Genomic DNA, 25,463 nt, shown 5'->3' with positions numbered 1-25,463 from the left:
AAGGGAATTGCCTTTTGAATTATATTATTTTCTGTAAAGACTGTTTTATGTAGTCAGTGATTTCTTAAATCTTTGTACATTTATGATTCAGTTACTGCTTGGCAGGTGCTTTTATACTGAGGACTCAACAAAAAGATTAAATGTTTGAGTTTTTTTTTTTTCCTTTCAACTTCTTCTCCCCCGCTATCCTTTTAAACTCTTGTTTTAACCACTCTCTTAAGTGAACTAATGCATGCTTTACAGGGTCTGGCATGTAATTCTGCAGGTTTATGTACATGTTTAGTTACTGTTTCTATAAATGTGAAAATTCCTCTATTTTGAAGTGATTTGTGTATTTAAATCGCTTTATTTTTCCTTTGCTTTGGCCACAATTTCTATTTTATATTTCACTACAAGAACATTTTTATTTTCTTTGACAGATGTTAGTTGTGTGCATATTGCCATGGTTGAATATTTCTTTTCTACTAGAAATTAATTAGATTAACATCTACTTTAAGATTTTAATTAACTAAGCTGTATAATTTTATCAGATTTGAATTAACCATCATAATTTTCAAAATAGTTGGTAATGTTATTATGTGCTGAAGTACTGTTGTTACAAGTGTGTGTTTTGGCCATGCAGCTTTAGTGACTGTCCTCTACTCTGCCTACAGATGGAATATGTGGTTCATCACATGCTACACCATATTAGTTATATTGCTTCCATTTTAGAAATGTATTTATCATGAAGTTTATTTGTTGCAAAAGGTAATGTTAACTATCCTATCAACTTAAACAGTGAAAATGTTATCTTTTTCCTACTCAAAATAATTTTAGCTCTTGGGGATAAGTATTGACTGAGTAAACGTTATCTGCATGTTTTGTTCAGAGCTGTTGTCAATGCAAATCAAGTTGGCAGTGTTTCACCATGAATTTCATTAAGATTTGTAGAGTCTTAGGATGCTAAATGTGGAATGCAGATTATAGTCCCTTATGGTTTTAATTGTGCATTAAACATTATCTTTTATGTAATAAAGCCCATAGCAAATGCTTTTAGACATCTGGTTGATTTAAGTTCTTGAAACCCCAGTACCTTAAATGCACACATTATCTGTACCCAGTCCCAATGTTTAATAATTTAGCTAGTTAGATGTCTCCAGAACTTCCTGAAATATTGATTAGCAATACTTTATTTACAAATGCATGGCATACAAACTTTGTGGCAAAAGTGTTGTCGGCAAAAATGACTACAAGTCTATGGAGTAAATCTGTTCACTGACTGTAGTGCTTCCTTGAGCAATACAGAAGTTCTAAGAATCACAATCCTCTCAGATCATGAAGCAAGGTTCACCTTTCTGCAGTTATTTTCTGGCTAACTGCTGTTTTATGAAAAATGGAAAATACGATCAATCCATTTGATATCCTTAAGGCCATTAAGTCTACACAACTACTTGGAAGTAGTTGTGAAAATGCAGAGGGATTCTGATTCTGCATTTCTTCATTATTTCCCAGATAAAGATTTTTTCTTCAGTGATTTAGTGTAGAAATTCTAGATGTCATGAAGCACCTTAGAAATATCAACTCTGTATGTTTTTTTTTTTTTTTTTGCTTTGAAATAATTTAATATTTGTGGTCTGCTGGTGTTGAATGTTATTGACAGAAAGCTTCAAACAAAATTGTAATGTTTTCATTAGCTGTTAGATTATATTTTCAGCTTTGATATTATGTACATATTTTTTAATTGTTGTTTTCAACAGTATGGGGTAATCTTATTCTGTCTGTCTGAATTTTTTTTAGACCCCCTTTCAGTACTGTGAACACTGTAAATCTGTCTCCTCTTGTGGGGTTGATTTTTTTGCTTTGCCTCTCCATTTGCTTCATTTTCCTCTCTTGACAACAGTCCCCTGAGGTAGCATCCTAATCTGCTTTCAATTAGGATCAAAATTGCAGCAAGGCCAATTTCTACAAGTGCAATTTTTATTGAAGTTGGATCAAAAGCAACAAAAAAAGACTTCATCAACCTTAAATGCATTTTCCTATTAGTTGAATAATGGGGGATGGGGATGAGTTTTATGGCATAAGGACTTGCTATACCTTTATTTCAGGCAGAAACTTAAATATGTCCTTCTCATTTGCTTTCCTAGCTGCTGTTTCATGCCTGGGGTTTTCTTCTGGTTTTCTACATCCTGTCCTTTTGAAAATGTATGCTTGTGTGCTGTAGTTTAGTGCACTGCAGCTTAGCAGTAAAACGATTTGCAGCTAATTGGCTGTACATTCACCAGTAAAGATGGATAGAATACAGTAGGACTTGTTACTTGAGCAGATTGATGCAATATAAGTAGTAATTCCTCAACAAAAAGAGCTATTAATTAAAAAGTAAATTGTTGCGGTTGGTCTTCAAAAAACTCATTATGGTATGAATACAGGGTCACAAAAATAACAAATTTAATATACACAGCCAGACAGTCCTTGACAGGAGCAATTACTAAGCTTGAAATATCTGTCTCTCTTATGCATAATGCTCCCCCACAATAGTTGTATGTACGCTTTTCTCTATTGAATAGGGATAAATGTTTCTGTTTTTTTTTTTTTGGTTGGGGGAATGACAATGCAAATAGACCCCAACTAAGAGTGAAGTCTGTCCTATTTTTAAAAGGCACAATTTTCATAAATTACTCTTGATATCTAGATAACATTTTTGGGGTGGGAGTAATCTGTGGATAATCTTTTTAATTTTTTTATTTCAAGTAATCATTGATTTCCAGAGTATTCCAAACATCAAAACTTTATTTACTTGGTGCTCATATTTCTTTTAGTGGTTTCTTATGTCACCTGCACCACTTAAAGCAACAAACTGTTATGCCTAATGAAGAGATTTTTTGTGGGATTAATATAGTCATTGAAGCTTTACTCCCATAGGCATGAGCAATATAATATTAGAAAAAGCAAAGATGTGATTTAGTGGACACTCAAGGACAAGGTTTAAACAGGTTTCATCGCTGGGTTTTTGTGATACACATAAGCATTCTGCATCAGAAATAATGTGCTTTATTTTTGGAAATCTATGCAGAAAAAACTGTTAACTGTGTTGGCAAGTACATGCAATTTTAGTCTTATAATAGGCAGACAGATAGCTTACTATCACAGTTGGTAAATGCAGACCTCAGTTTTGCTGTTTTAAAATATGTCACTTTGAAAGCAGGTGTGATTTTTTTAACTCCTTTAACACCCAGTTGCTGTGAGCACTTTAAAGGGCACATAATTTGGCAGAACTGTGAGAACTGCCAAAGGACAACTTCAGCACCATGACTCAGTACTCAAGAATTGAAGACATAAAGCAGCCCACTATTTGTGTTTTAGTTAAGTTTCCTAATTCACTTGGGATGGACATGCCATACAGAATAGACAGAATGGTTTATGAAAGTTAAGGAAAAATATTGAAATCTCTAATGCTGTAAACAAATTCTGGTGCAATAGATTGCCATAAAAATGGGTAGTTTTTATTGTTACTTTTGTTACTATTTTATTGTTACTATAAAGCGGTCTATAAAATATCATACATTGACTATCCATGGATGGGGGGCCTGGTGTGAAGAAAGTTTGCCAACCTTTTTTTTTTTTTTTTTTAAGTAAATTGTGTATTTTTATTAACATGAGGCTTATTACCGTTACTGTGTGATTTTATTTATTTTTTTATATTTTGGTCTGGTTACAAAGTAGAGGAAGTGTTAAGCTTTACAGATTAAGATTCACTAATAATTTCATGAATAATATCCATTACCATTTAAGTGCAGTTTTCAGTTCGAGAAATATTAGGATATAAGCTCTGGAACTTTAACTGTATGTAATCAACAAATCTCAAATTTCAGGAGTTTACTGATATGTTAAGCATTAAAATGAAGGTCCCATATTTTAATTTTACTATTAGATTTATCTGCTTGCTATTGTTTCTCTGAGTTTGATTTCTCTGTTTACTTTCACTAGGGAGGACCAGATTTAAAAGTATGGTAAATGTAATATTTATGTAAGACTCCTGCCCCCTTGCTACCCTAAATTCAATTGTACAGGTCTCAGGATGTTTCTTACACTATCTGTTAAAGTTGATTTATTTGGAACAACCAGTTTCTCTTGAAAATTTTTGTTAAGCTGAATTGTTAGTGATGATTGGGGCAGCTGAATTACATATGTTCAACTGCTTTTTGTAAGATGAGATAGAAATTGTGTATAATGTGCCATTTTAAGTACAAATAATTAGACTAGATTTGTATTTTGTTGAATGCTTCTTTGTTTAAAAATGATTCTGTACTGTTAAGTAAATGATTTGTTTACAATGCCAGCCTGATCAGGCAATTCTAAATGTCTTTCCTTTTTAAAATACTGGGTGGAAGCACTTCAGATTTGTTATGAGTTTACAGTGTGTGTGTGTGTGTGTGTGTGTGGGGGGGGTTTGGTTTAGCAACCTGTTCAAATTCAAGAAATTGATTCCAGTGTATTGGGTTGGCCCCTCCACCCTGCTGTTTTTTAACATGACAGGGACTTGACAACGCATGCTGGCTATAGCTGTGGGGCACCAGTTGTTGGCAGAACAGACGTGTATCTCTTGTTTTTGGCTATTCTTGAAAGGGGAAAGGAAAAGGGTGGGGGGAGCCTCTCTCAATTTAATGAAACACAATGCCTTAGTCGGTCCCTCCTTTCCCTTTTCATTATACATTTGCTTCAGACTGCATTCATCAGATGTTACAAAGGCATCAAAAGAAAAGAAAGAGCTCAGTGTACACCAGCCTTTGTTTTAGTACCCTAATTAATTAGAGGTCCTTGCTAATGGTTGGTATAGAACTTGTGCAGTTAAGTCGCCTATTGACCACCACCCAAAAAATATAAATTTAAGCTTTTTGTGGCATTATTGGGCCACATGACAAGTAACCTTTAAATTAGATGACCTTTGTTGTAAAAAATCTTGTTTCTGCTCTCATAAAATGTCACTTGCAAATATGTATTGCAAATTTTGGCAAGCTGTATTAAGAAATCTTTAACACTTCAACATACTTTCAAAAATATAAATTATTAATAGGATGAAAATGTATGCATGTTTCTCAGCATTGCAGTTTGTGCCTGTAATATAATTTTTCACACAATTTAGTATTAATTAAGTTTTTATGCTTCTGTTATTAGGTGTTCTTAGTAGAAGTAAATGTGTAAGTGCTTTACACCCAGTGACTTGTTAGAGGAGAGGAAAGAAAAGGCAAACACTTCTGCGTACACCATGTTACTTGATACTTTGATTTCAAATGTTGTAATACACGGCTGGCTGATTTCATTGCTGGAACCTGAGTATTTCTGCAGCTCAAAGGAAACTGTGAGCTAATTACACACATCTATCCTATTATAAAATAGCTGGCAATGTTTACGTTCCTCTTTGCAAACCCTTTCAGGTCTGTTTAAAGTATAATTTTAAATGTAGCTAGGGGAAAAATGTATTAGTTTTAAAGGAGGGGTTTAAAAAGACATATTAACACACCTTTTCATTACACAATAACCTCAAGTTTGAAATGGTTTGCAGATCATTAAGCAAGCAGAGTAAATTCCTAAGAAGTGGGAAGGGGAGAGGGGAAAAAACTGAGCTACATGAAAATGTCTTTGTTGGCCTCTTTTAAATCTCCAGTCTGTGCCAATGTGTACTACTGGGACAACTTGAAAAGCCTATTATTAAGACTGTTGAGCCATCAAAGCATAGTTGAGAAATAAGTATATACCATAGTTAATTGAATATAATACTCCATTTGAAAATTGACAGTAACATGCAATATAAAGTAAAGGATTAGACAACAATCCCTCTTTTTCCTTTTTTTTTTTTTTTTTTAAATGCCTGCACAAGAGGTGAGGCCAGATATAATGTTACTTTGGAAGTCTTGGACAAACTGTAAAGCCCCATTTCTACTTTATGATATACTGCACATAGTCTTCTCTTCATCCAGTTGGAGATTCAAGGTTGTCTTGAGAGTTGCCAGGTGTTATACCCTTCAACATGTTCTGTATGTTTAGATAGCAGAGAAAATTTAAGAGAACCCTAATTGGACTTGATGTCATACCCGGGGGATGATGTTCACAGTCCAGCAAATGAAGACTTAGACAAAGTAGCAGTAACTGGCATGGTAGTGGTCCGATGTAGTATTATTATTTTTTTGAATGTAAGGTGGTAAATTTTAATCAATTACATTCCAGTCCAGCATATTAATTAATAAGAAGTGATGCAGGCCAATTGTTATGTGTTCTGTGCCTGGAACGAGTCTCCTCCAGGCACTATGTTGTTTACTTAAATGTTGCCCGTACTTCAATGGAGTATATTTGAGGCTGATGTACGACCAAATGAACAAGGCAGATTTCTGAGTAGGTCATTCCATGGTGTCATGCTTAGCAATGAAACTATCTTTCAAAACAATCTGATTTGCCACTGATCTTAAGTAGTTTAGTGTTGTTTAAGTTGAGCTGGTAGCTGAGTGGTTTACAGAGTAAAACCCACAAGGTATTTTCATTCAGTTTTATGAACTCCAATACAGAGCACTAAACTAAACACTTAATTTTTCAGTATTCCATTTATATTTGACCTTGTGACAGTATGACAAGGTCTGCTGTTTTGCACACATACATCCATTACCTAAACCTGCCTAATCCCATTTAGGATTGTAAAGTTTCCATTGGCATCAGCTGAAGGCAGGATCTAACCCTGGAGAGAGTGTTGGTACATTGCAGAGTTCACCAACACTAGGTTATGTAGAGAAATGTTACAAATCAACCTAACCCACTTCTTTGAGATATGAGATGCAACCCAGAGTTCAGAGGAAAGATGTGTACATGCAGAAGAAGCAATCTCCACACTGAATGACCAGGTCAGGATTCAAACAAATGATCTTGAAAATATGAGGTAGCAGCACTGATTCATCAGCATGCTGCCATTCACACAGAATGTAATTTTTGACTTTGGCACAGATGCATAAATGATATGAAATAAATACCATACACTATTTTGGAAAGGTTCTAGACCTAAAGTGGCGCTAGGCTGAGATACTGTAGCTATTTCCTGTTACTTTGCTGCTTTCAAGTTTAACAAGTATACTGTGTAGTTCCAATAAAGGAATGTGTAAAGCTGCTGTTTCTTTACACATCTGTTTTTCAGTAAACCTCACAAGGGATGATGGAGGTGATGTATTCTCAGTTTTTTATATCTTTGTAAGTTTGGTGTATTTGTTAATATAGACCGAATTATTCTTATGTGGGAAACAGTGATCCCTCCCCCGATTAACCTGAAAAATTCATTTTATGTATGTAGATCTCATCAAAATCTAAATGTTAAAAAGAAAAATGTTTGGTTTGTGTGTGCATGCTTGATTTGGCACGGTGAACCTCTACAGTGGTGGATGTGGGGCTAATTCTCTGTGTATTGCAGCATTTGCTTTCTCGGCTTACCCGCAATGTCTGTGACTAATCTAGTGACTAAGGATTTTGTCCATATGTTCACTTTAATCGGAGAAACTTGAGCTGCTCTTAAAGCAGTGGAAAAATGAGGTATTTATCAGCCCCGCTGGTTGTGAACGAGGTTATTACACTTAATGGCCTTATTGTTAATTTTGACCTCTGCTCGCACCCAGAGGCTGGTGTTGAGCTTGGTGTGCTGTTAATATTGATTCATGAGGTACAGTAATAAGATGATATTGTTGATTGTGTAGATATTGGGGGAATAAATCTGGCAAATTAGTTAAACATAGCCATATTTGTTAAACATGTAAAGATAGCTTTTTATTTGCATTTTCATTAAGAACCATGGCCAAGTGCTCTCCCTCCATCTTAGGTTTATCTCTGGGTACTATACACCCTTAAGACTGGCAGGATGTACATGTTGTGTGAATTGGCGAATCTGAAATTCACAATATGGCTAATTGGGAAAGTTCTTCATATTTGTGTATCCTCTTTGTTTACCAATTATGTGTGTGCCTAAATTTACACTGGTATCTCTTGTAGAGGTTAATTCTGCCTTGCATTCCATTTTTTCAGGCTTTGTCTTGTCACAATATTGAGCTGGAAAGGCACATTTAGAAACTAAATGGGATAGTATTGGCAAAGAGGGTGTTTTATTCAGTTGTATGCTTATATTTGAGAATCTAAATAACCTTGAGCAGCACATTTTAGTGCAGTGAATCTAAAATAGTATCCATTTCCTAAAAAGCAAAATCTAAATATAGGCTTTTTTAAACTGACTAGGGTCAAGCCTAAGCTTTGAACAATAGCGAAAAAGGAAAACCTGCCTTTTCATTAGGGGTTGACTTCTACTGACAAGCTTATACACCACCTCCTCCTCTTATTAATATTCCTTTTGATGTGTGCTTGTAAAACAGAGGATTGGCTGTTAATCTTTGGGATCTCAAGGGCTTTTGGCACTCTCCCATAATTGATGTGTTCCCAGGGTTGCTTTCTGACTACTAATGTTTTTTTTTTGGGGGTAATAGCTTGTTTAAACCAAATTTGATTTAAAATAACTCTTAATCACTTGTATTACTGATTATGTGAAGATTAGATTAGATCTCTGTATTGCCCAGACAGTTTAGCTGTTTTGATTAAAATGAGAAATTAATGAAAGAAAATCTTTTAGTGTCTACACTCATACTAAATCAAAATTAACAGCCTCCTCATAACTGCTAATAAAATAGAGAGAAATATCAGTTTATCCAAGGTATCTTTGCACAAGCGAAGCATTTATATAATGTATAGTCCATTTAGTTCAATCTAGGCTGGGCCTGTTAACTTGCCTATTTAATTTGGACTGTAGTTCCTTAGGATTTATGTGGTAATTTAGTAACTGCTACTTAAGTGAGAAAAGCAGACTATGGGTTTTAAATGTGTAGCACTGTCTTATTTATGCACATAATTTAAATTTTGCATTGGCTAGTGGAATTCTCATGCCTGGTGCTTATCCAAGGATTATGTCCAGATTTAGCTCCTCATGTTCTTGGCTGCTTGTCAGAATGTAAGGAAGTGATTCTCAGAGTGCATCTTTTCTCCAGCATAATTTCTCTTAAAATAACAGGAAGTGAATTGTATTGACTATTGTAGTGTTGTGTTTTCTTCTTTGAAGGATGGTGCTGAAATCATTCTGTGGTGCGGAAAATATCAATGGTAATGCATCTTTAGCCTTCTAGCACAGTAATAAATTCTGACATTTTTTCTACATTTTAAATAGGTTTCCCCTGGGTTAGTGATGTGTATTATTTCTTTCTCTTTTTAATACCCAATAATGTTGTTGTGGTGGGCTCCTTGTGATTCTGTAATCAGAGTAGAGAATGGATAGATGTATATGTTAAATGCAAACAGGATAATATCTGTGAGAAGTACATTTAATTTGTAACATAATTCATTGCATTGGTATTTATAATTAAATATAAAGACAAAATTGTTACAGATGTATGCCATTTGTGCAGTTTTCTGATGGGGAGAAAAAAAAGCTGATAAAAAAACAACCTTTGTGCATTTGTTTTATGTTATGAAATAACCTTTGTTTAGTGTTTACAAAACCTGCTCTTCTTGTACTCTACAGACTCCTGGGAATAATCAAGTTGCAATAACTGTGAAGGACTGCAAAGTGTCCATTTTGACATTAACTTTCCTCAATCTGACAGACTGCCAGCAGCAGCTGTTTGACTCATGTGCATTTTCCTCCCTGAGACCGTGGCCTCCTTCTTTCTGTTTATAATGGTTAACATCCACATGCGCTTTATGTTATTAGTGGGAGTTATTCTTAAGAGGCAAAGTAAGCCCAAGTCTGAAACCTTTTCAGATATACTCTTAAATTGATAATCATTCCTCTATATAGTACTAGGGTATTTCTCCATTGTCCTTTATACTGATAATGCAAAAACCTTTGTGGATTTTAGTATTGTGAAATTGTTGGAACCTTTTGGATTCTTTTTAGCATTCCCTGTTTAATTTCTTCAGAGTCTCCAAGGGTTAGTATACATAGTATGTTCATGCATGTTTGTGTTGTTTTTTTTCCCCCCTCTCTCTCTTACTCAAAATAAATTGCAAAGCAGATTTTTTTCTTAATTGGATACTGGGGCTGTAGAAACGATTATGGCAGCCATTCCATTCATTATTGCTCCTAATGTGCTTCACGGCATTTGTGTTCGGTGTATAAATGGAGAAAATATGGACGCCCACTTGACTACGTTGTTTCCCTCCCCGTGAAATCTGCACCATGCAGGGTACTGAAATGGTAATCTTTAACCAGTTGCCTAGAATTCTTTGGACATAAGATTGAATTAACCACTGAATGTGAAAAGAAAAATATTGGAGGGCCTTGCGGGGAGGGGTAAATTGTTAAACACGTCCTAATAGAACATTTTAAAATAGGCAATTACATCTTTAATGTTTTAAGACTGTCTTGACACATTGGTATATATATCCTAACTTGTGTAGTGTTGAAATTACTGTATACTGGTAATGCAGCAACTTCGTTTTAAAACAGTGAATTAAAATGATTACTTTAACCTAGTGAGTCATCTATTAAATGCCCCCTAGCAAATTGTATTTACTAGTGAAAATCCTATTGTACCCAAAGACAAACAAATGCAGGTTGTTTTTTGTATTGCAACATTTGTCATGATTGAATAATGAATCCTGTATTAAAGCAGTTCTCTGTCATGGTTCAAGTGTTCTTGATACAGGGTGTTGCTGCTGAATAGTTACACCTCCCATTTGTTTTACATTAGCAGATAACAAAGTATTCTCAATAGTGATTAGTCCTGCTTTTGCAACATCACACCTCCATTTCAAGAGTGAGCTGAGCTTTCCAGGATCACTTGGGGGTGGGAGAGTGAGTGAGTGTATGTGTTTAAGGATTACAGCTCTTATTTGACTCCATTGAGATATTATTAAACTTCCTTACTGGTCATCTGGCAGTTTCATCCAAAGTGACTAAAATTAAAATTGTATAGTGTGAATGTTTGTTAACCATTATTACATCTTGATTATTTGTTACTAGTAAAATTGCAACCACAGGTTTGAGGGTTATATTTGAAAGCTTTTTCTACTAGGTGAGACCTCCTTTTCTGGGTTCTGACTTGCACAGTAAACAAAAATACATTTACTATAAGGCAATGAAAAGCTACAAACATGAAAGTGGTGGTGTTTAATAAAATGTGATAAAAGGCAAAGTAAATTAAAATACTTGGTTTTGTTTGCCATGTCAAAAAGCATAACTATTGAAAGTGTATGAAGGATTTTTAATTTGTCACTGTGAGAAAGCAAAACAAATTAAAACAAAAAAGTCTGAACATGTATTGCAACTAGTCTATTATGTTGGCAGAACTTTTAATATAATATTAGGGAGGTGTAGCCGAAAAGTTGGGGTTTTTATTTAAAAAAAAATGTTAGTTTTTTATTTTCTTTGATTTACTAACAAAGAACATCTAAACATATTCACTGCATATATAAAGAAGATTCATTAGTTCACTTTTTGAAATGCTATAGTGTGCATTGCTGCTGAGGAAATGTTTGGTTTCTCTGTTGTTTTCAACATTGAGACTTGCAAAGGTTTTTGATAATTTGCATTCTATCTGTACCTGATTATTTTTTTTTCTTTGTCCTCCCACTTTCATTTTTTTAGGTGGATCCCTTATTTACTGTGCCTGCTCCCCCACCACCAATCTCCAGCAGCTTACCACCCCAAATCCTGCCTTCTTACTTTCTTCCATCGTCAACAAATATTTCTGCCCCAACTGAGCAACTATTAGTAAGGACTCGATCAATGGGAGTTAATACTTGTGAAGTTGGAGTTGTAACTGAGCCAGAATGCCTTGGACCCTGTGAGCCGGGGACTAGTGTAAATCTAGAGGGAATTGTATGGCATGAGACAGAAGAAGGTATGTAAAAATCTCTTTCCATTTACATCTTTGCATGTCTTTTTAAAATACAAAATGTTCTAAGGAATTTTTGATGTTTGTTCAACCTCTATTTGAGATTTGCTTGCGTTTTGATCTTTTAGCTGCTTGTCCCTCAGTGTCTAATAAGTTGCAAAATCTGGGATTTCTATGATAAATATTATTATTAAAAGCAGTGCCAAATATGCAAGAAAATATTCATTTTTTTAATTGTAAAATAAAGCACTGGAAATGTACTAGGATTCAGGTTTCTGTTTTAAAGCACTTATTTTCTCAAATTTGTATTTTGAAATGAGCATTTATTAACAAATCTTAAAAACTAAATTTGAGTTTTGCCTGATTTCTGGGAAAAAGGTGCTATTCTCCATGTAGCTTAACTCCTGTTTGCTAAAATGTTTAACCAGCTTTTGAATGTGTAGGTGTATTTTTTTTTTTTTTTTCCCTGTGATGAAATTAAAAAGCAATTGTGGTTTTTAGTAGTCAGGCTAAAAGAATAAACTAGTCTTAGGCCGTCAGGCAGATTCTTCAGCTTGACTGCAAAGGAGGTGGGTGTGTTCAAAATGTATATGTACTTTCCTGCCTTCTATAAGAAGTTTGGCAGCCATAGCATTATTGTTATGCAGGGAAAAGGCAACACTGCTTTTGAGATTGTTTGTTTATGTTTATCATATTTATTTATTTATTTATTTTTGTACAAATGTTTGCCCAGATACTATTGCTTATTTCAGCTATTTTGTAATAATATAAAGTAGTTAATCTTCTGGGAGATTATGGTATATTTTTGGTGCAAATTTCTTACATTTGTGTTTTCCTCAAGAAAAGTAACATTATATAAGAAGCTTTGCTGTTTCTTAAAATAGCTGCTTTGGACCTGAATTACATTATAAGGAAATTATTCTTAATTAGTGTTTAAAGAAAGGCATAATTTGCCATTTCTAGATATTTCGTTTTCTGCAAATTAAAATTTTATCCACTTTTTTTCTTATTTAAAATCTTTTTGCATTACCTACTGTAATTATACCTTGGACAAAACCTCATCGGTTTATAATGAAGTCTATAGTGTCCTTTTAGCTGCCTCGGCCATCTTCAGAGTGAATGCTCACCATTTAAATATGAAGGTAAACTTGCTCAGATGGCCAATCCTTTGGTTCCGTTATTGAAGTGAAACCACCAGCTCTGAGAGAAGGAGTGTATCATGTTCATGAGAATTATGATTTATTCAATTTATTTTATAAAAGCCTGTTTTTCAGCTTCCTTTTATATGCTAAGTTAGCTAAGTAACTTGTGTGCTTTGTGATGTACTGGTGTGCTTTCTTGAGTCACTTGCTTTTCCTTTATTTTTTTCTTAGTTTTGTGCACAATATTTACTGAGCCTAATCTTCAGCTACCCAGTTACTCTGCCTGGGACAGAGGTAGTAATTGAAAGTTGATAAATACAGGGTGATAACTAGCCAGTGTCTCTCATTTGCGCTCCAGCACTTGAACAGGTAGTTCTTACATTGCTTAGTATCAACATTTAACATGCTTTTTAACTACATGTGTCCAAAGAAAGCGGATGATAATGCCATTTGAGCATATGCATATTGATGAGGGAAGCACTTAAAAGGCTGTACAGCATAATTAATTTCATTATTACAAAGAAACAAATCAGTGCATTGAGTATTCATGAAAATTGACTAAACATAGGCAGCTATAAAAGAAAGTTGTATTCAGAGTATTTAATCTTACTAGGCAAGACATCAATAAAATGTGCATATTCAAACATTTTTTATTCTCTGAATTACTACATTAATTTGCAGGGTGAACTAATTTCAGTGTCTACTCAGAGTTCTGGCAGCCATGTTTATTTTCCCAGATTAGCCACTTTTTAACTTCAAAAATGTAGTGTTGCTAAATTTTGCATGTACAAAATTTAGCTATACTAGCTTAATTACCTGGTGCCCCATCCACTTCACATTCATGCTTTGCTACGGATGCTGCCAGGATTGCTGCCAGCCAGCCATTATTATTATCATTGGGTTAAGCAGATTCATCAGCTGGATGGAGGAAACTCAACTGCTGCTTAACTTTCTGGTTAGGCTCTTTCATGCAGTACAGATTCAGATTTATACACATGGTGAAAAGTATCAAAGGGACTTTTCCCAAATTGCATAGATATGTCTGTACCCAAATGCGTTTAGCTTGTGTGTATTATGTAAACCTTGTTGAATACTGTCACTTCGCAGAGTTCCTATAATAAATCTCATAAGCAGGTACAGTACATGATTGGAACACATGGAATATGCAGGGTTTGTATCCCTTATGTCACTTTGACATATAGGCATATTTTAAAAACAATGCCTTACAGTCCGTATGTGTAATAAAAAACCCAAAATTCTGTGTGGTCTTATTTTTCTGTTCCTGACAGATTAGTAATAGCACATTGCGGTTACATTCACTTGGGAACCAGCTATGCAAAATATGATAGTTGGCACTGATAATTATTTTATCAGCATTATCCACTCCAGTACAGAATGATTACTTAAATTCAAGTAAAAAAATACTTTTTAAATCTAAATGTTTTTTCATCTTGCTAGCATGCTGTTTTGATCTTTCTCGGCCTTCTAATAATGCCGTCTTACTAGTAGGCGTCTTCTATTCCTGACTGTCAGCCTTTTGTTTTAGTGCCTGGAAGAAAAAGCATGAGGCTACTGTTTCATCGCCTGTAATTGCTAGAAACTCTAAGAAGTGAGTGGCCCTACAGCATGCTTTTTATCAAGCAGATCACATGTCTGCATGAGTGAAGGTGTTGCTTTTTTGGACATATCTTTTAAACCTGCACCCCTGAAGCAATAAGAGTGCCAAATGTCTTCAAAATAAGGTTCTTCTCATTTATGTATTAACAGATTGACTTCCTTCTTTACTATGATTTGTTGCCCCAGGGGTTTGAGAAAATATTTGTTTTTGAATGGAAATGTTCATTTTCTTGTTTCCTAATGACCTTTTTTGTACAGTTTTTTTAAATCTTTATATACTATATTACAACACAGTGCATATATTTTTTATGTTGTGCATTAAGCCTACAAAATATGCAGCTAGTTTACATATTGTCTATGTATAAGGGTTAATTTTGTGACATGCACCTTTTTTGTGCTTAAACATTTCAAGAGTATAGCTTTCTTTTATTGTGCAATGACCTAGAAATATGTTTTAAGTCACACTAGATAGCCTTTGTATAAAGTCTTTTTGTATTCTCGAAGCAGCTGCACTTTTTATTTTTTTTTCTCTCTCTCTCTCTTCCCCTTTCCCTGCTCTCAATGAATCCACTCGCCCTCATTGTTTTCGGTCTTGTGTGTATATTGGCTTTATTATTAATGCTATATTAGTGTAATTTGCTCATTTGATTGTTTTATAAAGCTAAATGAGCAGTGATGTGTGAACTCTGGTCACTGGGTCTAAATTACATGCATGGTTGCAGCATAGGCCATTTGTTTAATGAATTGGTGCAGAAAATTAAGCCTTTGCATCCCTTCCTGTCAAGTGTTAGGTGGTAGCTATTTCAGCACCTTTACACGGCATTATTAGCACTTAATTATAAATCATTTAAAATAGCCTTTTTTCCCAGTTATTGTACAGAATTCAGATTATGCTTTATTCGGTGTGTCTTGTAGTGTGTGTGTGGCGTTTTTAATAGAAAATTCTAGAGCTGCAGATTCTGCTGAAATATATAAATATTGAGTGTTCATCATATATCTAAGGGTCTAAATCATTGTGGCAAAATGTAATAATCGGCACGTTAGATTAGAGTTCAGAACCCCCTGCCACCATGCAGGGCTAATTCACTTGCTTTTTTTTTTTTGTAGTCCTGAGATGATCTTTATTCATGTATAGGTAGACAACTTACTTGATAATTTAGTTATTTATATAATGTGAATATGAATTTATTTTAAAAAGAGAAGAACTATGAGAAATCTCAAGAGGTCTTAATTTGTAGGGAAGGGTTGACTTTTTTATGCGAGTAGCGTGGAGTCTGCTATCTTCTGGGTTTCTAAAAACCTTTCTTCCAGATTTATAAATCAAGATAAAATCCTTTTTTTTTTTTTTAATAACAATGTATAGATGATGTACATACTGTCAAAGAATTTCTAAAATTCTGATGTATTTTCCGTATTTTACCCATCTATGCTGTGCTTGTTCATTTTCATACAGTTTTTCATATTTGGATATTTTGACCATGCTTAAGGTTTATTTTTTGGAGCCCTCTTCGATACAGTTTTGGAAGCCCGCCCCATTGTGTCACTCTTCTACACAAAATAGTTGGTTAAAAATGAATGAAGTTGTAGTTGGAGGCAATATTCTAAGTAGTGTAGATGTGAAGAGAGTGTCTCACAATTCTATGCTTGTTATGAAGCTACAGCCTGGTTAACTCTGCCTAGAGTCCTCATCTTTGTGTGTGTTGGTGTCCTAGGGGAAGCTGGGCTTGTTTTGTTGAGTCATTTTTATGCTAATGATCTCAGTGTGGTGGTCTGCTCCTGAAGTTGCCTGAGTATTTGACACATAAGACATGAATTAGCCTTAAATTTTGCTTCTAAAACAGCAAGGCTCAGAATGTCACAGTTGCCATCTTATCATACTGTGCATGCATATAGGATTATACTGTTCGGAAAGACTTTTCAAAATAAGCTGGTTCAGCATTTTTTTTTTTCTTTTTTACACTGTTTCATGAACTAGATAATGGAGATGTTCAGAATTTTGTAATTTAATATATTAAATCACTAAGGTTATAGCATTAAAAAGCAATCCTATTGCTTATTTAAAAAAAAAAAAGCCAAAGTGTTTGCATCATGCATGCAAGTATACACTCATTTCTTGAGAAGGTTACAAAAAAGATTTTTAAGAACTGGTAAATCCCTTTAATCTAAAGCAGTAGATACATCTGTAGAACTAAGACAAGAAGAACCTTTCTCTATTATAGGCTCAAAAAATCAGACTTTCTGCCTTTTATACCAGTGTAATAATAGCCTTATTTAAATGCTGTATACAAATGGCACTTACAGCAGCTTGGGGAAGAGCCAGTCACAGCCTGCTGAATAAGGGGGCGGACAGTATTATTTGAGAATCTCTTAAACCGCACATAGTATAGCAACCATCATACATTAACTGCCTCCTGCCAACAGAATGAAATCTAATGCTGCGTCCCTAGAGCCTTAGTACACACAGTTAAATTATTCTTTGTGTGTGTGATGTGTGGTGTTTTCTTTGGGAAAGGAAAAAATGAGGTTAGGAAAGAGAAAAAAGAAATGCAAGTTAAACCTCAAAGCTGATTGGTGTAAATGTGGCAGAACATGAAATGACTTGCTGCAGTGACAAAACGAGTGGAGGAGGGGAACTCGGGCATTCAAGGCACAATCCTTTACAGAAGCAGTATCTTCATTCAGCAGCATTCATCATATCCAGAAGCACTGCATGGCAAGCCAAATTTTCTTTTACTGTACGTGACATTCCAAGAACAGAAAATAAAGCTGTATTGGCTCAGGTTTTGTTTGGGCAGTAGTAGGTAGCTGTCCCAGTTTAGTGGTTTGACCTTGGGTGTGCTGTCCTACCACTTCCATACAAATTATTTAATTCTGATTTTATTACAAGTTGTGATATAAAGTTGATAGTGTTTTAACAAAATAATCCATTTTCCTAACTCGCTTAACCAAAGCAGGATCATGGGTCGGGTGGAACCTCGCATAGCTCTTTTAAATAGCCTCTCTGAAAACAAGCAAGTAGGTACACTGTAAATGCTAAATTATTACTCTTTTAGGTAAGGGAAAAAAAGAAGGTGTCATTGATTGTTTGTAGACGTGTTTTGCTTCAGATTCTCAGTGTTTAAAGTCATTTTATTTAAGTTTTACAAAGGTCAATTTTTTTTCTTAGCTTTCATCCAACATTCTTAACAAACAAAATACAAATGTCAGGTGGCTCACTCCAGTTTTTATTTAATATTGCCTTTTCATATTGACATTCAATTTCCTCATTCTTTTACTGGAGTGGAACAAATGTTACATATCAACATTCTTATTTTTAGATACAGAACTGTTATGTTTTACAACCTTAATTCTCATACTGCTTACAAATTACAAAATTGGGTTACTATACCCCTACCTTCTTAAATCTGGAGGGGAAAATGCTTCATTTGCTTAATATTTTGCATTGTTCCTACACATCAAGAAGGTTTATAATATCTGGTATTGGAGGCAAGTCAATTCCCATCAATTCATCACATAGGTGCCATATTTTAGATCATGAAAAAATGTGCGTACATCTCTCCCTTACTACATAACCTTAGAGTGCTGAAATGATTTTCTTTAGCAATATTCATTTGTTGATTCATTTTGTTAAACAATCATTCACATTATTGACTGTAAGTAGCCAGAACATCAGACGATATAGGCTTCAGTGAGGCACGATGCTAATCCACAGGGGCTCACTCAATCCTACGTCTAGGTTGACTGGTACCAGGCCAAATTTAGATTTGTTACCCAAACTAATCTGGTTGATTTTAAGAAGCGAAAGGAAAGCGAAACATTCTGACAGACGCTGTGAGAACATGTAGACTCTGCATAGACAGTAAACTGGATTTAAACCCAGTGGTGTGAGGCAGCAATAAGTACTGTACCACTGTTCTTACCTAAATTATACATATTTTAAATTTGCATTGTTTTTAATATTATGCTTAAATGAAATGCTTTCCTATGCTATTTTCAGAATTCAAAGCCTGAATAAAATACGATGTGGAGAGCTACAACAGTAATAATAATACAGCCTGTTTCAGTGTATAGATTTATTTTCATTATGTGTACCCAGCTGAGCATCTATTCAGTGTTGAGAGGATTTTTTTTCCTCCTTGATGAGTAAAATGCGGCCAGTCTACTTGGGATTGCTGATGATATTATTAGTTTTTTTTTTTTTTTTTTAATAATGTGAGAGACTTTTTTCCCCCTTTTTCTTGCTCCACAGGGATTGATTCTGTTTAGGCATGACAAAGTTTAACAAATGTGATTGCTAAAGCTCCTGCCAGTGTGTTTGGCTTCCTGATACGAGGATAATCAAAATGAAATGGTTTGTAGCCAGAAACATCAAAACGTTTGATGGCAGGATTTGTGACATTATTATAAGGATGTCCTAATAGGTGAACTGTTCCTAGTGCAGCCAAAAATCAGCCAAGTCTGTTGTAATAAAACAATAGAACTATTCTGAATTCTCTTAAGGAAGAAGTGTACTAGCAGAACATACCTGTTTTATAATTTCCATTCCACAGCTTTGCTTTGTACTTGGATGAGACCTCTTTCAAAGAACTGCAGTTTAGTATTTTTTTTTTCTGCTATAGAATACCAAAATATTTATGTCTTTTAAAGTGTCCTTCGTTTATGTAGGCTTAAATAAACTGAGGTTCCATCATACTGACATAATGGAAAGATTTCACCTAATTGTGTGGGTTCTGCTGTTTGTTGCAAACCCGACTTGTACCACTTCAAAGTGTAGCAAGTAACCAGCCTGCATGGAGAAGGAGTGTACATGTTCGGGTTTTGTTAATTTTTTTACCAAACCAATATTTAAAGAAAATTTTCTGTAATTATCAATTGCTTTGGTCTCTCTCAATTGGATTTTAAAAATGTATAAATAATAAAAAAAAATCAATTCTATTTTGGCCAAAGCTGTGGGGTTATGCAGTGCCACTCATTATTACTGATGTTATTAATTAGCTACTTTGCCACCTGATTTTGCCCCTTTGACAATAGACACCATTTCTGTGGTCTTGTAATTTTAGAGTAGTGCTGTTTGTTTTACTGTATGGAATCCAAAGTGATCTTTTCTTCCTGATTCAGCACACTTGGCTGAGGATCCAGTACAATTTAAAACTGTGCTGATTAAAAAAGAAAATCTGCATTCTGAATAGACCACATTAACAAGGGACCACAAAAGCAATACCAGTTGTATTTAAAGGTGCACAAACTATGAGAGGTGCTAGGTATCAAGAGACAACAGAGTTAAGATATGGTTCCCATTGCTGCTTACCATTGCATGGGTAAGTCTGACCAGCTAAATAAACATAATGATGATGATCTGTTGTTTTTATTTGTCCTTTTGTAGGCAGTATGGCATTGTCTCACAGCGACAGGCCTTTGTTACGTTAACCTACAAGTCATTTTTTTCACAATACCATCTGAGGTCAGGTATTTTCATAGATGCTAAGATAAAAGCATAACATTGTTTTTTGCCTCTTTTTTTTATATAATGAGTACAGCCCCAGAAGGTAGAATAATCCTGTTTGGAATAGGCTTTTTGTTTCTTCAAAAACGACCAATAGTGGCATCTTGATGATTCCTTACGTAATGATTATTGTGGAATGTGTTCCATATTCTTAGCATTTCATTACATCTAGTATGTTTGTTACTGATATAACCAGTTCAGTTATTTCTTTTCTTGGGATTAGTTACTATAAAGATTTTTGATTGGGGGGGAAAAATAAGATATTTTACATAGGTTCAAGCAAAACTAAAATGTCATGTCAATAAAAGGATCAAAATAACATCGTTTGGCATTATGTTGCCCAGTTCACTATCAATGAAAAAGTGCAAAGGTAAATGCATGTGCTTTAATGAACATCTGTGCATTCTGAATATACCTCTTAACCCCTCACACGCACACACAAACACACACACACATACGCTCCCTACTCCCTTAAAAATGTGTCCTCTGGGATAATTGCAACCTGACACAGCATGACCATTGCACAGATAATTATTTTAACCAATGATATCCTATTTCTTTTCTGTGCTGGTTTACTTGATCCTATTCATATTAATGTGTGTGAAGCATTGAAAGAAACCCAAGCAGTCAATTTAAAGTGCATCTGGTAGTCGGTGAATTTCTGAAATATGTGATCAGGGTTTACATTTTTATGAGTTTGCAGGGTTTGAAGGGTTCAAAAAGTGATACCTATGTTTATTTCATTATGGATACTCCCATTTCTTCCCCGTATGTCTGATTCTTTTTAACTTCTGTTCATTGTACACAACAGTTCAGTAGCCCTAAAACACTAAGTCTAATTTTTATTCACATCACCCTTCTCCACCAAACAGAAGACCACCAAAGTCGAGGGGAATATAATAAAAGGTAATGGGGATAAAGAAAAATGTTATCATAAAAATGGCTTGCAGTGGTTGTGCTTATTCAATGATTCCTTCCAGAGGATAATATAAATGAGATGTTGCCATATTTTTTTTTTTTTTTTAATTGCACCTCTTAGTGTAAATTTTTTAATTTTCTTTAATTTTAAGTAATACAGAGTGTAATTTCACTACTGCATCTTAATTGGCAGGTTTGAATTAATCTAGTTGAGTAGAGGATATTGACATCCTTGATATACTTATTTTATTCTTTGATCACTTTATTGTAATCTATATTTAGAACCAATTAACTTCCCCATTAAAGGTGTCTAGATAAAATCTTGGAAAATATTTTTATAGTTGTGCAACCAGTTAAATTCTTACATAATTGGCAAATGGTGACTTATTTTCACTAACTCATTTTTATTGTGGTTTTCTTTTTTTAAGTTGGTGCATTTTTACTTGTTTTGTGAATGTAATATAATATGTCATATGTGGATTCCTTCTACTGCTTCTAAAAAAATTGGGTTCATGGTTTTGTTTCTTTATATTTCAAATGTGTATTGTTTTAATCAGCAAAAATAACAGGTAATATTCATAAACTGTATAATATAGTTTTATAATCTTTAAAATGTATGATAATAGCTACTAATCTAATATATAGATCAAAAATTCCAAAACTTCTTGTGAATTCATTAAATCTTTTTGCCTACTTGCTTTATCGAAATTCACTTTGCAAGCACAGCTAAAATTAAAATTGTTTAAATATGCATTTTTTTAACATATGGCATATAAAAAGCAAATTTACTTTAAACCGCTTGTTTAAAGTCATACAGTGCATCAGGGTAGGAATTGAACCAACATTCTTGGAGTTTTGTCTCCAGCTCCTCCTCCACTAGACTGAGCTGACTTCTCAGAAATGCATATTCATTGAAACTCTTAATTTTCTGACTGCAGAGACAAATTTTATCCACTGTACCCTCAACCTCTTAAACAGTTTCATTTTTTTTTAAGGAAACCGAAGGACCAGCTTCTATTCGGTGTGTCTTGTCCAAATTTAAAATCACATCAGTCTCTCATGTTAGAAAGCATAAAACTTGTTTATTATTTTCTGTGTGACTTTCTTCACCAGGGATTTCTTTACCTTTGAGAATAAAGTTAAGACACATTACATAAAAGTAAGTAATAGCTTATTAAAGTTTCAGACTGCATCAACATGCAGTTTCCTTTATATTGCTCTTATTGTTAAAAAGTAAACATTAGACTTGAAATGTGCTATTAAAATATCGGATATTTGAGCCTGGTTGTCCAATTGGCAGTGAACAAATCTTTGTGCTTTGTTTTTATCGTGTCATTTTTTTTTCCCCTTTTCTAAATTTAAAATCTAAACGGAGGCTTTTTAACTACTTACAGATTATCACATTTCCTTGATTGGGTTGTTTTCTATGTGCAGTTATGGTATAATTCATCACAGATTTATCTGACAGTTGCTTAACATGTGCTTCCCGGTTTCAAGTCTTTACCAGATGTGATGTGAAGTCTGAACACTATTTGCTTAAGGGGTAAAGGTAAAGCTGGGGGTTGACAAAAATGTTATGCCAGTCTAGACAAGAAAGTGACAGGAAATAAGCTAGAGAAAATGTTTTTGTATCCCTGAGGTGTTATCTTTGAAGCACGCAACAAGAAAAGCCTTTGTGAAAAGCTGCCTCTATTTTGGACAAACAGTGTTTTGCAGGAAAAGCTGCTAATTTGTTTTCTGCTTCAAGGGAGTTTTGTATGTGTTGGTAGATTTCAGGCTTTTTTTTTTTTTTTTGCGTAATCTTAGATCTTTACACTTTTTTTTTCCCCATTAGATTTGTTTACCTTACGTAGGTGTTTGTGAAAATATATATACATCCTACATTTTATTTTTTAGACTTAACTAAGGAGAAAGGATTCATATATTTATATTTTAAATCTTGGCTTGTTATAGCAATAAAGTATATATCTGTGTGTGTGTTCCCGTGCCTGTGTGTAGGCTTAATTCACATGTATATTTATACTAATTACACATGCTGTTTGATTGTGCCACAAATTAAGCTGACACTTTTTTTAAACCAGAAGGCTCAAGTTGTGGTTTTATGCAACCAGGTAACTCGCCCTGATGTTTTATTTGGTAAGGAGTTAGTCCATAAATTTCTTAGCTTGTTTGCCAGGCAGTATTTCTTGATAATAGGAGAAGCAAGTCTTAGCTGCTGGTTGGCTGGGCATCAACCATCAATTTAGATATTTTCCTGGTAGAGAGCCTTGATAACATTAACTTTCTGTTCTTTATCTAGGATTTAAAAGATGCAGTAAATTAGTTGTTATACATTGGAATAATAAACTGAACTGAGTTAAGTGCACCTGGCAGTTTAGCAGCTGATGAAAGAACATAAAGGACCTTTTCTTGCCTTATGATAGATGTTGGCAGAATGCCCTTATTAGTGTCATTGGGTTGCTTGTTATTTCCAAGTAATTCATATAGTAAGGATAAATTCATTTTTGATATTTAGTTTTTACTTGTTGTATCTACTACTTTATCAATGTGTTTTTGTTTTTCTGTGTAACAAAATTTCCTGCTATACTTATTAGTAATTTATAAGGCAATTTTTAACATATGCAGTACATTGTCTTTTTTTTCTCCTTCTTTATTCAGTTTTCTCTTCCGAGTTTAAGAAATATTAGTGACAATGCAAGTTTAATGATTTCGGACTAAAATTTGCTAACAATGTAAGCTTAAAACTCTACAGAAACTTGGATACTGGATAAATATACGTTTGCTGTTGATGCCAGGTAGATACTTCAAATTACTGTTTATTCAACATAGTGTTTAAACAACATATTCACAAATGTGTGGTTTTTTCAAAAGGCAAACAGCATGGTTATGGTTCAACGAAAATGATAGGTATTCAGTTTAGCTGTTGCAAGTCCTTCTCTCCCTGTTAATGGATGATGACCTCCTCTGACAAATACACTTGCATTTAAGCTTGTTTTGGAATTTGAACACCTGTTTTGGAGCATAAATATGGCTACTGGCCACAATGAGGCCGTTTATGCATGACTCCCCTATTTATCTGGGAAAGTTTTAGGTCCCGACTTTATTCAAATATATCTCCCCTAGCGTGCCTCCTGTTCACACATGTGTGCTTACTGCCTTCACTAGCAACTAGACACTACAGCTGCATGGCCATGTACTCCATAGTAAGTAAAAATAACAGTCGCCAATTCCACCCCCTTTCCAACCAGTACTGGGAAGTCCATGAAAACACATTTGTAAGTCTTATTTTGCTGTAGTAAAACTACTCATGAATGAGCTTTTTTATTGTAGGTATAAAGAAGAGACTATAGACAAAAGAAACTTTACCTCATCATACTTTTTTTTTTATTAGAAGACAACACTTTAACATGTCTAATGTTGTTAAGATTGTTTGCTTTAGCTTTATCATTCCCTGATTTGTCAAATACTGTTCATCACATTGGATTTTTCCAGCCATTCTGGAAAACTTAATTAGCAAAAAGCATTTTGATTGGATGAAATGCATGTTGTCTTGTTAAACATCCCTTTCTAATATCCTTTCGCCTGTTAACACACTTATCTCCAAGAACAAAATCAATTTAAATTCAGTAAAGGTTTTTATAAATTGTTAAATTTTACATTGTTAAAAAAACCTAAACCTAAAAAGATGTCAAAAATGGTGTCATTGTATAGGTAATCAAAGTGTAATTACTTTGGGCAAACGTGCTTGACATCTGATAACTGAACTTTTTTTCACAGTTGTTCACTTCTGTTTTCTAGGTGCTCCTTTTCGGTTTATTTCCAACCTCTTTTTATTCCTTTCCAAGTTTTTCTCTCTTTTTTGTGCTTAGTGTTACCAACCTAAACAACTAAGAGTATAATTACAACAGTGAATTGGGATACAAATGAATTGCTTGTTGATTGGCTTGATTTCACCAACCAGTTTTCATTTTACAAGTGGCTTTATATGAGATTTTTTTTTTTTCTTCCTTTCTTTTGCTTTGTGCCTTAGCCAAGAGCTCTGCATTACACGTGTGATTGTGTGTTATGTGCAGAGGAAATATGAGATCTAGGTGTTTTGGTGTATAATGTTTGAGTTGACCTCATTCATCCTTTTTTTTTTTTTGGTGTTTACTATATACCAATATTTTTAGTCTTCAGCAAAACAGGCCACTTCTTTAGACTTCCTTTGAAATCTACATGTCAAAGAATGAGGTGTGAAGTTATTTGAATCATAATGTGGAGTTATTGTACATGTCAACTGACTTAAGATTTAAATTTTTGGGCAATCCATTTTTTTTTTCTTTTAGCAGAATTCTATAAAAAAAAAATCTATTTTTTTTTAATTTAAATATTTTTTTTTTATCATCCCTAATCATCAGG

The 25,463-nt window shown here is 34.2% G+C and overlaps 1 protein-coding gene across 6 annotated transcripts in view; it reads left to right on the top strand.

Moving 5' to 3' along the window:
* Positions 1–25,463, top strand: part of znf608 (zinc finger protein 608) — a 59,217-nt gene that overhangs the window by 10,609 nt on the left and 23,145 nt on the right. For all 6 annotated transcript variants that reach the window (XM_039759018.1, XM_039759020.1, XM_039759017.1 and 3 more), the window contains one exon: positions 11,633–11,888. In XM_039759018.1, coding sequence (XP_039614952.1) covers positions 11,633–11,888 — 256 coding nt within the window. The remainder of the gene's footprint in view (positions 1–11,632; positions 11,889–25,463) is intronic.

Source organism: Polypterus senegalus, chromosome 7 (assembly GCF_016835505.1).
Source record: "Polypterus senegalus isolate Bchr_013 chromosome 7, ASM1683550v1, whole genome shotgun sequence".
Classification (NCBI taxonomy): Eukaryota; Metazoa; Chordata; class Cladistia; order Polypteriformes; family Polypteridae; genus Polypterus; species Polypterus senegalus.
Note: the sequence above shows the minus strand (reverse complement) of the source record. Positions and strands in the feature narration are given on the sequence as shown.